Raw genomic sequence first — 13,767 nt, 5'->3', positions numbered from 1 at the left:
GCTTCAGGTCGTCATCCCTCCCTCCCCTCCGCTCGCCTGCGATGTGCGGAGGAGGAAAGGGACGGAGAAGGGGACACTGACCCTCCTGGAGCTCGCCGCGTGGAGGTCCCCTGGTTAGGGGATGAGTTGGGATTCTCCCGGGCTAGGCTCTGGGACTCGAGGCCAGAATTCGGACAAGCCCTGCAGGTCTTGCTCGTCACTGAGCTACGCGGGGCTGGAGAGGAGCCCGAACTTATCGGCAAAGCGCAACCGGCTCCACGTCTTTTCCCGCGACCCCAGGGCCCAACGCGAGGTGCTGTTTCTTCGGCAGCTAAACGGCAGAACCGAAAGCAGAGCGGGGCTGTACCCACGCGGCTGTTTTAGGTCTTAGGATGTCCTCAGCGATTCCTAGACCGTGACTCAACGTCCCCTCCCTTTCAGCCGGGGTTGGAGCCAGTGCTGCAGTTTGAGATGAATTCTTCCTTCGAGTCCCAGAGAGGGGCCTAGAAACCTTCAGCAAAGCCCGGGCGGTAAGAGCTAGGAGATCTCTCATTTTTTTTTTAAACTTCAGACACATTTCGGTTTTGAAAAGGAAGCCCAAACTGTCCTTTCTCCAAGAATAAATGTTTGCACAAAAATTGCGGCGAGCCAGCATTACAAAATGATCATACCCTCACATGACAGTCATTTCTATACTTGCCTGCATAGTCAATCATTTGTGGTTTATTTTTTGTGTGTTTGTGGTCCAGCGAACAGCCTGTCTGACCTTAACCACAAACATCTTCCCTATAACTTTCAGAAGCATGTTTGCTTAAGTAAGGACAATTAAAAGCATTTGAGATGCCTGATGGCATCTGCTTGGCCTCCCTCTGCTGATGCAGAAGGGCAGAAGTCTTCTTCGGGGACTCTCTCGTCCCTGCCAGCCTTCTGTAGATGTCTTGGATACCCTCGCGCATCTCTAATGGCATCCAGTACCTGTGTTTTGAGCCTTTGGTCTAACACTCTTCCTGAAACTCCGGCTCTAATAAGGAATAAATGTAGGCCTGCAAATGTGCCAGGAATCCACAAATGTGTGGATTTTTTCGCAGTGACAGGTCTGCAAACTGCAAACTGCTGCTCTACACTGCTATGATTTTCCCCAATATGAGTCTACATTTAAATTAATCTGTAAGGGTATTACAGGAAGAACACCTTATTAAAAAAAAGGCAGGCAGGCTGAGATTACGCAGCAAGGAGTAGTTATTGATGAGCCTAGAGAAGACCCAGAATATGTTTAAATACCAGCAGTATTGTTTCTACCTTTTATTCACACAGTCTGCGCTAAAGGGGCAAATTGAGCAAAGCTCTTAAACACATGAAGTACTGCAGCACTGTAGGCAAATTCCGTGGAGAAAATTAAGTGAAGTCCAGGAGTGTTTCAAATAGTGTCTCAGTACTCTAAGTTCAGCACAGTAATTCTGTATGCAACTTTTTTTTAACTTTTTTTTTTTAGTTTAACGTGGGTGACTTCAGACATTTGCAGATCAAGGAGCCGACCCTCTCGTAGCGCCGTAGTTCCCTCCTCCCCTTGGCTTCCAGGCGTTGCCGATACTCTGTGTCCTACAGAACAGCACCCCGAGCAGCCAAACTTGTCTGTTGGCCTCAGAAGGGAACGATAAGAAAAAGACATGATTCCCATCTTCTTAGCTCTATTTTTAACTCAGGTTGATAATGGTCTTGCTTTTCCTATTTTTGTCCAGGTTTCCCTAAAAACAATATTAAAGAAAGAGTTAAGTTCTCCAACACTCAAGTCTTGGTCCAGTTGTTCATTTAAGTGAACGCATTTGGGGCGTTTGTCTGAAAACCTGGGTGTACTTTGACATCCAGCCGTGAAGAGAATGGACTCATTTTTTCCAATCTTGGCAAGACGAGCACTCTTAAATCAAAACAACTTAGTCATATTATGAAAGCTGAGACCCTTGCGAGTTTATATTCCTCGCTGTGTTTGGGTATTTGTGTGGGCCCAGGGCCAGAAGTAGGCAAAGGGTTTGAAGAAGCAGAGAAGGGACTTTGCGTTGCCAATTTGGATAGCATTTCTGCCTCCTCCAGATGAGTCTGGGAATCGCACCCCCCGCCACGAACTGCCACTTAGGGACGGTACAGTTTGTACCAAGTCTGTCTTCACTGGTCATGCTCTGGCTTCCAGGCATCTAAAGGAGATTAAATTTTGATGTCAAGCATCAGAGCCCATTGTTTGGATACTGCTGAATACCTGACTGAGCAGTCAACTGCCCTTATACAGCCTCTTGCGTCTGAAATTATCACAACTGGCAGGCTCTCTTAAAAATTAATAAAGGGAAGCAGAGATGCTTAAACTCCTTTGGCTGAGCAGAGGCTACAGGCGAATTCTGGTGTTGATTACAAAGATGCAGCACAGCTGTCTTAAAGAAATCAAGAGGTTTCTTATTTCCCAAATTCTCCCTGTAGATGAGAGGAGTGAGAGACACCTGAAAAAGCAGTGTGTCTCAGTGACCAGCTTCCCAACTTGCAGGAATTTTAGGGAGCACAAAATGTTCCCCTTCCCCTGCTCTCTCTTCTGAATACAGACACGCTTTTGTTGCAGCCTGCAGCAACAGGGCCTAAATATGGAGGGTACCAAGCCCCCAGCAAAATTTCAAGCACCTACTCCCATGAAAGTCAATAGCTGAGGATGTTAACTCCCAACGAGGTTGGGCTTTCCACTCTGGAGCGTAAGGATTTTAGAAAAGAGGGTGCCAAACAATATTTAATTTGGAGGACCTTGAGCAACTCTGACTAACGGCATCGCAAGCAAGAAGTGAGCATGTGCTCTCTGTCAGAGATCGGCCGAGACAAATATCAAAATGTGAAAACAGCTGCTGACAAAAGGGCCGTGTAGCTGAACAGTCTGTCTGACAGTAGCCAAAAACCAGATGCCTAGAGAGAAGCACAAAAATAGAGCACGCGTACTTTCCCAGCAGAGCTTGCCAGCCTCCAACACTTTGTGCCTCAGGCGTTTCCCGAGCCAGAGGTTGTCTGTTGTATTTAATAGCTGCACACAGACTTCTGCTCCACAAGCTTGTCCAGTCTCTTCTTAAATGATGTGAACATTTTGCATCCACAACACCCTGTGGCAAGGGTCCAAGGCTTTAACACATGGCAAACAAGGAACTACTTTAATTTGCTATGGACCTATTACCTGCTGGCTTCACTTCATGCCCTCTAACTTTTTTTTTTTTTTTTTTTAAACTAGTAGTCATGGTAAATATTCAGTCCCTTCAGCCCTTAACCTGTCCATGATTCAGTGACCTTTGTCATACCCATCATATCCCACCTTAGTTATCTCTTTTCCAGATGAAGCATCCCAGCCCACAGTGCGATGCCAGGCACAGCAGCTGGCCTCCAACCTCTTCTGGTGCCCCCAGCACCCCGGCCTGACAGGCGTCCCCCCATATTTGTTGACCCCATGGGAGGATTTCTTGTAGAAAAGCCAGTGTCGATTCCTCCCTACTGCCACATATATCCATGTGCTCACTGTATGTAACCTTTATGATAGCTTTCAATTTACCCTTCAGCTTCACAGGACCATATTTGACTCCTGTGGGAGAAAATATCTTTTAAGCAAGAGATTACACACTGTCATTTGCAGTTCAGCTTTCAGCCCTGAATTCCTTTACTCTCTTTATTGGGTGTTTTGGTGCAATTTTCCCTTGCTTTTTGTTATTTTCTGGCAGGGGAAGGGAAGGCTGCTTTATCATGCTCTCAAATTTAACCTGCCAGAAGTTTATGAATTCCAAGGTTCAGGCTGCCAGGCCCTCTTGTGCCTTCATCAATTTGCCTTACAAAAAAGTAAACCAATGTTCAGAAATCAGAAACCTCTCCGATTTGAAGATAAGCCAGTCTCAGAGTTTTTGAATGAGTTTCCCCTACAGATGGTAAATACCAAGCCACTCTAAAAGATCATTATTTAAAAAAACCCAAACCAACAAAAAACTCACACGCTCCCCCCTCCGCCTTCTCTTTTTACAAAAATAAGCTGGTGAGTGAGCCTGGAGTCTCTTAACACGTGCCTGTGCTGCATCTTCAGCAACCTCTCCTCAGCTTACCAAGACACGATCACCTCTGCCTTGTCACAGCTCCCTTTGCTGCTTCTGAGCAGACCCTGCACAGTGTAAACTCTGGACAAAATCAGCCCCATCCGGATGCCAGGAGAGCCCCTGCTGCAAAATGCACATTTCTAGAAGGAGACCCTGACCCTTTTCTCCTCTGTCCGTGGCTCCTGACAGGGCTCCGACAGCCCCTGCAGTATGGACGCCTCACCCGGCCACACCACACCAAGCAGACTTTCCACTCATTTGCAACTCCGGTGTCTAACAAATAGCATTTAAATTAAAAAGTGACTGGAGCTGCCAAACACCTGACATGAGGCCCGGGGCACCCCAGAGCCCCCTCCCAACTGGCCAGAGCTTCTTGGACCCGGCTCCACAGGGAAGGATGGCATTTCTTCTCCCTTTTCACTCGTGAGATGTTGACAGTGGGCTCCTTGCTTTAAGACTTCAGGTCCCCCTGCACACACAACCACGCAAACGCCGTGATGCCACGGCAGCAAGAACGTACCGTTGCAAAACCCTTCCCAGGTTTTCCGTTGCATCCCGGGCCCTTTCAGGCAGCTGTATTTCCAGGACATTCCTCTCCGTCCTGACAGATGAAGTGCCTTCTTGCTTGCTGGAGCTTTCCCTTCCTTCTGGGCGCTGGAGAACACGGTGGGTCCCACCGCAGTGACACCGCCGCTCCCCTGCCAGCGTGAAAGGGAGCTTTTTGTGGTGAGCGTATCTCAAGGGAAGGAAAAGGGAGAGGCAGCCACATTTCAGAGGGAACGCCAGCAAGGATTCAAGTTTCAGCAGCGAGAGAAGCCGTCAGCCCGAGCGGGGAGGTGGCAGCAGCGGAGGTGATACCTCCCGGCCAGATCCTGCTCGGAGAGGGCCCTTGGGACGGTTCCCCAGCACATCAGCTGGTGGGAGAGAGGGGGAAGGACAGGAGTTTGTGGGAGATTAAAAAGCAAACCACCGAAACTTACCTGTCACCTGGGGGACAGATACAGAGAGAGAAAGCCTGGGTCATTTCTCTGCTGTGCAGGTACAGGAATACAACGCCAGAGAGAAAGCCCAGCCCCGTGCGGCCCCAGCAGCGTCATTGCGTGATGACCGACTACGTTATGAAAACTCACCAGCAGCTCAGACTTGTACTGGCAGTCGGTGAAAGCCGTTGTGGTTCATGATAGACGTATACCTGATTTTCTACTACACTACTTTAACAAAGACGATTTTAATGATTTGGTTATGTGGGCACCCCCCAGCTGATTCATCTTGTGTTTCTACATATCATTATAAGAACAAGCATCGGAACGCACCACATTTACTGATGTTCATGCATGGACTTCCCACCTCCACTGAGAAACGTGAGCAAGATTTGGCCACTGAGCGGTCACTGACTTGCAGTCAATCTCCTCAGTCCGCCACCCGGACTGCCGGCCAAGTAACTGGCCTTACTCCTCCTGTTAATACCGAGCCCCTCATCATTTGTATTATCCACGACTACGTAGGCAGAACACGTCCAACTCTCACAGGAGCTGGGTAACTCTCTGAGGGCAGAAGAGAAACGGAAAGAACATGGAGAAAAGGTTGCAGCTCTGCTACCTTCAGCAAAGCAGGTGCTGAAGTTAGAGTTTGCTCCTGTAATTGATGCCAAATAAAACAGAAAGTGCTTCACGCAGCTGAGGAATGAATCGCTACAAAAGTACGGACGCTACTGTGGATACCTATCCATTTTCAGAGCCCCAGCAGCCCGTCACACGAGACCGGAGCTCTGACAACCGTTACGTGTCACACATGTCATGTGTTAGGCGATGCTATTTCCATGCTGAAATGCAGGTAGCCGCTCTGCAGCGTCATGTCACAAAAGATGCACCAACAACCATAGTACCACATGAGATACGTGACCATAGAGACATCAAACACAGAGTAATTCAAGTCCAGAAATAAAGCTCTATTCTTCAAAGTATTTCACAGCATACAATAGACCAGGAACAGACAACTAGAGCAAGATTTGGGTGTCAGAAAAATGTAATTTGTTATTAATAAATATATAGAAATATTTCTTCAGTTATCCTGATAAAGGTTTAGGATATATCCTTTATATGATAAGTGATAAAGATATGAAAACACTTGATAAGGCAAATTATAAACAATAAATTAGCTACACTTTTTTTTTTATAGCTAGAAATCCAGTTTTTCTAAAGCTCTGATGTCTATCTGCTGAGGCAGTTATGTGAATGGAGTATATTCAAGAAGTAACGGAAACTTCTCAAAAATGGCCATTTACTTGATTTTAAAAAAATGTTTTAGGAGCCATCAAAGACAGGCAATGCAACACAAATATGTTAAAAATATTCATTCCTTTTGGCACAAATCATTCTTTGCATTCTCTCTCATCTTTTTAAGATGACTTTTTCCATCTCTACCATCTATGTGAGCTTGAGGCTACAGCATGCAATGTTTCTTTAAAAAACAAAGGAAAACTAATCTATTCTAACCCAAAGAACACAGTATCTTTAGTGCTAGAGGGAACGGTTAAGATTTCTGTTCTGCATTAAGAGTGTCAGGGTCATTTATAAAAGCTCGGGTTTTTTATTTTTTAAAAAGATCCCTCCTTCTGGTCCCTCTGGTGCCTGTTTAGTAACTTTTATATTTATAATGGCTTAATTTGACATATCTATGGCCAACTGGATTGTTGCACTCATAATATTTTTTTAAATTTGTATTAGCAGAGCCTACTTGGAAAAGATTTCCATTAACTAGTTTAAATCTCAGGCGCGCCTCTGTGATCATCCAGAGGACAAGGGAAAAATGACCTGATGTTTCTGTCCAGTTTTCACAGAAGACAAAAATAGAGGAAAAACCTGCTCTGAAGCATACAGCTGTACAGCAGGGGTGCATGAAAATAAACATCCCTCAGCTATTTTATGGAGAAAACTGATATAATCTGTTTAATAGCATGCAGTAATGCTGTTCAGTTAAATGTATTTTTGTTCAGCTAAGTTTGAATTCTGATGTCTACTGCCTGGCAGTAACTCAAACCTATTATAATTATGCCCTTTGACAGTCATCAAAAGGGCACGAATTGGGCTCCACGCTGACGCCTGCACCTTAGCAAAGCCAAACAGCTGGTGTTGCTGAAATACAATCCCAAAGGAAACATCGATGTTACAGACCTACCTCGCGCAGAGGTGTAAAGGCAGGAACAAGACACCGAGGTTGACAGCGTCTCAGGCCTCCGTATACCTTTGCTGGTAAAGGCAGAAGTTGTGCTTGTAAAGATTTTTCTGGCTTCACAAAACACACAAAAAAGGTAGATATTGGATGCCTTAAACGCAAAATTACTATTTAATTTTTGAAAGGCTGTTTCAAATTTGCGGCATCCTCGCTGAAACAGTTTGTCAGCCTTTCTCAGAGCCTTCGCCGAGGGAGTGTACTGTATTTACGTGATGTTCAGTTCCTTTTCTTCATGTTTCTGCTCCTGCCCCAAACTTCCTTCTTCAGTACGTCGCACTTTCTCTGGCCCAACTCTCCCTGCTCCAGAAGTCACACAAGCCCACCTCTCTTAACCCCAGTGCCAGTTTCTTTGCTGAAAATCATTCAATCTCTTCTCACCTCGGTTCCAGTCCCTCTTGCCCAGGAAATTTCCTTCAGCCTTCTTCTTGTTCCAGTTCTCAAAACCCCATCTTTCAACCCTGCCCTGACTTTCCAGGCAGCTTCCATATAATTCAGGTCATTTCCTCCTTCACACTGCCAGAGTGATAAACGCCTCTTAGCTTTGCCAAATCTCAGCTTCACCAGACTACAAGCTCCAAAAGATCTGAGCGTGCCCCTTTTCTCCCCGGTCATGGAGTTGGAGATGTTCAAAGACACGTAACGTAGCTAAATTTGGGTGAATTTTTAACCGGGAGATCAGTAAGACGCATCCTTGTCCCAAAGCTGACCTCCTGGCAAGGCTCACGCTTCCACTCCGAAGGCCTTAGAGGAGATGAAGAGCAATGAACCGTTTTCAAAGGAAAGGTCACCAGGAGTTTAACATGAGCGAAATGACATTTCCTCCTAGCTTTATTTACAGAACCAGATGAACCATTTCAACTAACATTTTCAAAGCCCAGCATGGGAAGTTTCAGCACGGATAGCTAAATTGACAAAACTATAAAAAAACGAGGGCAGGTTACTTTCCTGGGGAACACTGGGGGAAGAGGAGCCATGCACCAACGCTGGCAGAGAACTTTTCCCCTTTCAGCTAACACTGGCAGCTGTGGGGCAGCCAGTCTGCAGTCCAAATGGTCACTGTATTTCTTTTTAATGAGAGTTTGGACCTGCTTCAAGCCTAGTGCTATAATTAGGTCTTTTACCAGCTTTTTAATTTTCCAGTTCAAAGGCTAGAAGTTTTCAGAAACCACGTAAGCCACTACTGAAGGTTACAGGCTGGACCATGGCTCTGAGTCCAAGACATCCAACAGAAGCTGTTTTGCATTTTGCAGGAAGCCAGATGAGCATAGCTCAAAAAGGCAAAAGTGTTGCACTTTGCATCAATCTCATACTGCTAAAGGGGAAAATACAATTCCACTTTTTACAGAAGCTAAGGGGATGAGAAGGACGAATACCTAGATACAGCGCTTTAGCTATAATCACAGTGCATGGTCGTTTAGATGCACCTTTTCTAAGAGACCTCTCTCTGCAGGACACAAGTTATTCCAAAGACATAAACAACGTGCCAGCCTGACTGACGTGATTCATCGCTGCTTTCTTTGAAGACATCGCCACATGCTATTGCAGAGCAGAAGAAGCCTCAGTGCCTGTGCCCCATTTTTATGGTTCAAGAATCAACAATATTTTCACTCAGGAAATTTATAGTCTTTGCCAATCCCAAACTGGAACGAAGACACATCAGTCACATATTGCAACCTTTTCAGCAAACTCAGCTCCGCACGCACTATTTCAGTTTCTTTTCTGGTCGTATCATTATGCAAGTAGACATAGGAAAAAGGTTAAAAGTCAAAACAGGCAAGCTGTATCAATAAGTTAAATTCAAATTTTCTTGCAATAAGTAGCAGTCTCGGAGTGCCAACTCTGATCATGTAAGACTATATACTTAAAAATGTTTGGCTTAGAAAAATTACCTTTATTCATTATCCACCAGTGCCCCCCCGGAGTGGGTTTTTTAGAGCATTCAAAAGGCAACACTGCACTAGTAAGTGCTCTAGCTTTCCAGTCATTCTATTTTACTCTTCACATCAAATATGTTAACTTGCCTTTAAACCAATGCAGAGGCCCTCCTGAAATTTTGATACATGTGCTTTTTTATATACTGTTTTTTCTTTTAATTACACTTCGAATTACTGATTTTGTTTCAGGGTCAAGAAGAACCACACGAGGAAAATCAAATTTGAGAGAGACAGATAGGCAAGGTCATAATCTATAACATTTTTTTTTCCCTTTTTTACTAGTCATCCACCTACCTGATGTGCTGATGTGCTCATTCACCTACCTACCTTTCAAGAAAAGTTTTACAAGTATTTAATCTTTTCTTTTTCACCAGAAGTTAGTCAATTAGTGCAAATGACGATCCACACTCATCAGTTACCAATATATTGCTTTATTTCTTGGTAGCAAATTAAGGCTTTATAGTGAGATTTGTACAGTACAGGCCAATTTAAACATTAGAAACCTTAAAAACCACGTAGCACTATTCACTCAATTTAGCATAGCCAGAAAAGTAGCTTTTTTTTTTTTAATAAACAGTTAAATGTTACTAATGAGGCCTTATATTTCATGAGTGCAAATGGCTCAAAATCCCACCACCCTCAGGAATGGGCTTAACATTTAACTATCCTCAGGGCCATTTTGAGATAAAGGATAAACAGAGAGCATAGCTGGCTCAGATAAAATATACTGTACTACTTGCTGGAGAAGAATCTCTTATTTTAAAAATACAGAAAGGAAAACCAAAGTGATATTAACTGGCCAAAGGATGGTATCACCCCCTATTAGTCACTGACCAGTAACAGTAGCAATGACGAATTCATTTTCCATGGCCCTCTTTGCTTTAGTACAATCTGATTTATAATTCAGAGCTGATGACATCCTGTACGTTAAGAAACTCAAAACTGGTGGAACATACATAAGTTACAGGAATTTTTGCAGCAGTAGGACAAGTTCCCTCTGCAGGGACATGTCCAAACCATTGCTTTTTTGTAATTTGAGAGAGCATTGCTACAAGTATTTCCTCAGCAGTTATGTATTTTTCTTGAGCATATGGATTTTCACTTCATATCAATGATTTTATTAGTGTTGTCTGGAGATGATGGAACTACTGCTTATGAAAACCAGACACGCTGCTTCCCTTCTTATGTTCTCTACTGAGACATTTATAGCGTTTGAGCTGAACGTATGAATTCACCTGTCAGTCAGGCGCAGGGGGCCTGCCTGAAAATATCATCACCCCTGACGTGTCTGGCTCTCAGATCTGAGCATTACATGTGAAAATGCAGAGAAACTGCTGCCAGAAAATAACCATGAAACGACCACACGCTCTGGGGAAGGAGGCAATGAGATGGAGGAACCTCCAAATCACTCTTGCTCTTGCATGAGCAAGAGTGACCATGAGACTACAAGGGGCTCCCAGTGTCAGAGGGCAACGCTGGCGTTCTAATTCCTTGTTGAACAGCAGTTGTTTCTCCAGCCGAAGGGAACACGCACAAACAAGGTTTCACAAAATCTAAATCTAATGTGAATAACGCTCTAAGCCCCTCTGCCCCCAGGGGTGTTATCTAACATCTTTGAAGTCTCGAGATCAGCCATCTGTCCTTTGAACTGGAAGGCCACAGAAAAGGGTCGCGTCTCTATGTGTATTAAGGCACATACCAAATTTACCTCAACGCACGTGCCTGGTTTGCTCAGGGAGTGTCAACTGCAGTGGTGCCACGGCTGCTGAAGAGATACAGTGAAGGAACAAAGACAGACCTTCTGGTGACAGCCGCGCACCACAGCAGTTGGGACCGTCCCGTGCAAGCTGCTCCACGACGCCTCAGAGAGTCCCTGGGGTACTTACAGTGCTATCTCAGCTTGTTGCAGAATTACAGCAGCTTCTCAGGCTGATTTGCTGGCTTTTCCCTTTGCCAAGCTGCCAAGATCTCATCTGTTTTCCTTCACTCAGGTGAATATATCACTGCTTATCAGACCCAGAAGTCCCTATCTGCTACCAGATGGTGGTACTACACATGCAGGAGAGGGTGGATTTAGAAATGAAGGCAAATAGTGATGATGCACGAGTGACCTGGAGGTGGGCCTTCCAAGAGAATCCATGCATGGGCACAATCTCCAAATTCACTCAGCAGAGTGCTCGGCAACGGCCAGCAGGTCTTGTTCTGCTTCAATCAAGTATGTTTAAGAACATTACCCAGTATTTCCTGAGGGATTACAATGGATGACTACCAAATAGAAACTACTTGGAGACAAGGGGATGCTTTATCAGCCATATTGGAAGAAGTTGGGGAACACAGACACATATTGCATAGTCAGCTTCATGAGCACAGCTGGAATTCAGATGTATTTGACACAGCTTAGTAGCATTTCCAAAGGAGGGATTATGTGCTATTTCCTTTGGAGGTAGCTACTGTAGCCTGGGACAAGATCATGGCTGTTATGGAAATAGCACCCCACTGGGATGCTGAGCACTCATTGCTTTTGCATTAAGGCAGCCTCTCCATGGAGACCCACCGCACCTTAAAAAGTGATCATACAAAAAGGAAACGAAAAAGTCCTCGAGAAACTCCCCTCACCCACAACATACAAGAAAAGCTGACTCCCGTGAGCTATAGAAAAGACAGCATTACTGAATATGGGAGCGTGTGTTTATACGTTAGTGTTTTTAATACTGCGTTGTAACAACAGGCGTGGGGTGTCCTTTCAGAAGAAGGCAGGGTTGGTGTGCTCTATAATACAGCGCTTGCAATGTCGTTTAACAAATCGCAGAGCATCCACAGAGACATCGCAGTCCTGCACATTCAACATCTGCAGGTCAAAACAGTTGGCAGCTACAATCTGCAGGCCCTGCCCAGTGATGCTCTCACATGATTTCAGGCTCAGGCGCTTCAGGTTGAAGCAGTTGAGGGCTAGAAACTCCAGGCCGGTGTCTGAGACCAGAGGGCACTTGCCGATATCTAGCGATTTGAGTTTTGTGCAATTTTTGGCGAGGTACTCCACACCGTGGTCCGTGATGCCCTCGCAGCCCCGCGCGTTGAGGTAGCGCAGCTTGCTGCAGTATTTGGCTATGTAACGGATACCCACGTCTGTGATCCGGCCGCAGTGAGCGATGCTAAGGTATCGGAGGCGCGACTCCAGCTTGGCGATCTCCCGCATGCCGAAGTCACTGACAAAGCGACAGTCGCTCACGCTCAGTTCCTTAATGGACGTGCAGTAAATCATCAGGTAGCGGAGACCCTCGTCGGTGATGCGGACGCAGCGGCGCAGGTACAGGTGGGTCAGTTGAGTGCAGTGAGCGGCAATGGTGTGCAGTCCTTCGTCCTCCAGGACGAAGCAGTCTGTCATGTCCAAGTAGCGAATGGAGATTTGTTTCCCGTGTAACGGAGACAGCTTGATGGAGGCTTCGCGAGTCAAACTGATGCATGTTACTTTGGAGCAGCCTAAGTGGAAAAACACAGCGAATTTAAGCAAGCGGTGAAAACAAATCACACAGCAAGACCAGAAAGGTGGGTATGAAATCGCATGCTGGATGTGATGAAAATATCTTCACGTTGCAAGAGCAGAATCATCCTGACTAGTTTGGAATTGCTGTGATGTGTCCCTACACCAGAGGTAATAATAAACTCCACCAGAGTCAGTGAGGTTGCTTTGGGATTTTGAGCGCCAGCAAAGCGACAGCCCAATTTTGTCCATATCCCAAACGTAAAATGATGATCCTAGGTTTATCTAGGGACAGTCTATGATCTCTTAGTGCAATATAAACCCAGTGACAATTTGAGAAAGTGGTACTACACGACACCCAACGCGGCTTTTTGATCAGAGGCAGTCTCATTGCTGACTGGCTGAGTTTGTAAACCAACATCAGAAGCTCTTTCACCATCCAACCTCATTATAAAAAAGACAAACCCCACCCACCCTCCAAAAAGCATTTGCAGAACAGATGTGAATCCAGCCCCAAGCCTGCAATGTGGGAAGGATGCAAAACTATGGCAAGACTATGTGCTTGCAGAAGGGTGGAGATTGGGGTAACCTAAGGAGACTGGGGAGAGTCAGCAGGATCCAACAGACTGGTAAGGGCATGGGAGGACACGGACAGACACGGAAAAGGACTGTTTCAAGTGAGAAAGTCTGACTGTGAATGGGGGTAACTAGACTACAGGAGAAACACCAGACCTTGCAAGAAAAGATAAAGAGCTAGATTAAAGGAAAAACAGGCTCACAGACTTCCCCCATTTTTGACCTCCACTCTGTGCATGGTGGTAAATGAAAGCTTTTTTTGGAAAGTGCTGTTTCTGCTGCACTGCAAACTGGCAGTCTCGGGCTCCTGAAGGGAAATTCTTATCTGTGCCAAGTTCAGCTGGGCACATTGCATTAGCATAGCTAGAAACAGCTGCAAGGAAAAAAGGAGGATCTACCTGTTAGTGATAAAGGCCCAACAGTTTTAGCCGTAAATGTCCAAGACAAATTCTGCAGCTTATACCTAAAG

The 13,767-nt window shown here is 45.4% G+C and overlaps 1 protein-coding gene across 1 annotated transcript in view; it reads right to left on the bottom strand.

The window, feature by feature from the left end:
* Nucleotides 1-11,143: 11,143 nt before the first annotated feature.
* The window catches only part of FBXL7 (F-box and leucine-rich repeat protein 7), a 189,440-nt gene continuing 186,816 nt past the window's right edge, over nt 11,144-13,767 (bottom strand). Inside the window, exon 4 of the mRNA XM_010571457.1 lies at nt 11,144-12,721. Coding sequence (XP_010569759.1) covers nt 11,985-12,721 — 737 coding nt within the window. The 3' untranslated portion in view covers nt 11,144-11,984. The remainder of the gene's footprint in view (nt 12,722-13,767) is intronic.

The sequence above is a fragment of the Haliaeetus leucocephalus genome, unplaced genomic scaffold (assembly GCF_000737465.1).
Source record: "Haliaeetus leucocephalus isolate CR32 unplaced genomic scaffold, Haliaeetus_leucocephalus-4.0 Scaffold328, whole genome shotgun sequence".
NCBI classification, from domain to species: Eukaryota; Metazoa; Chordata; class Aves; order Accipitriformes; family Accipitridae; genus Haliaeetus; species Haliaeetus leucocephalus.
Note: the sequence above shows the minus strand (reverse complement) of the source record. Positions and strands in the feature narration are given on the sequence as shown.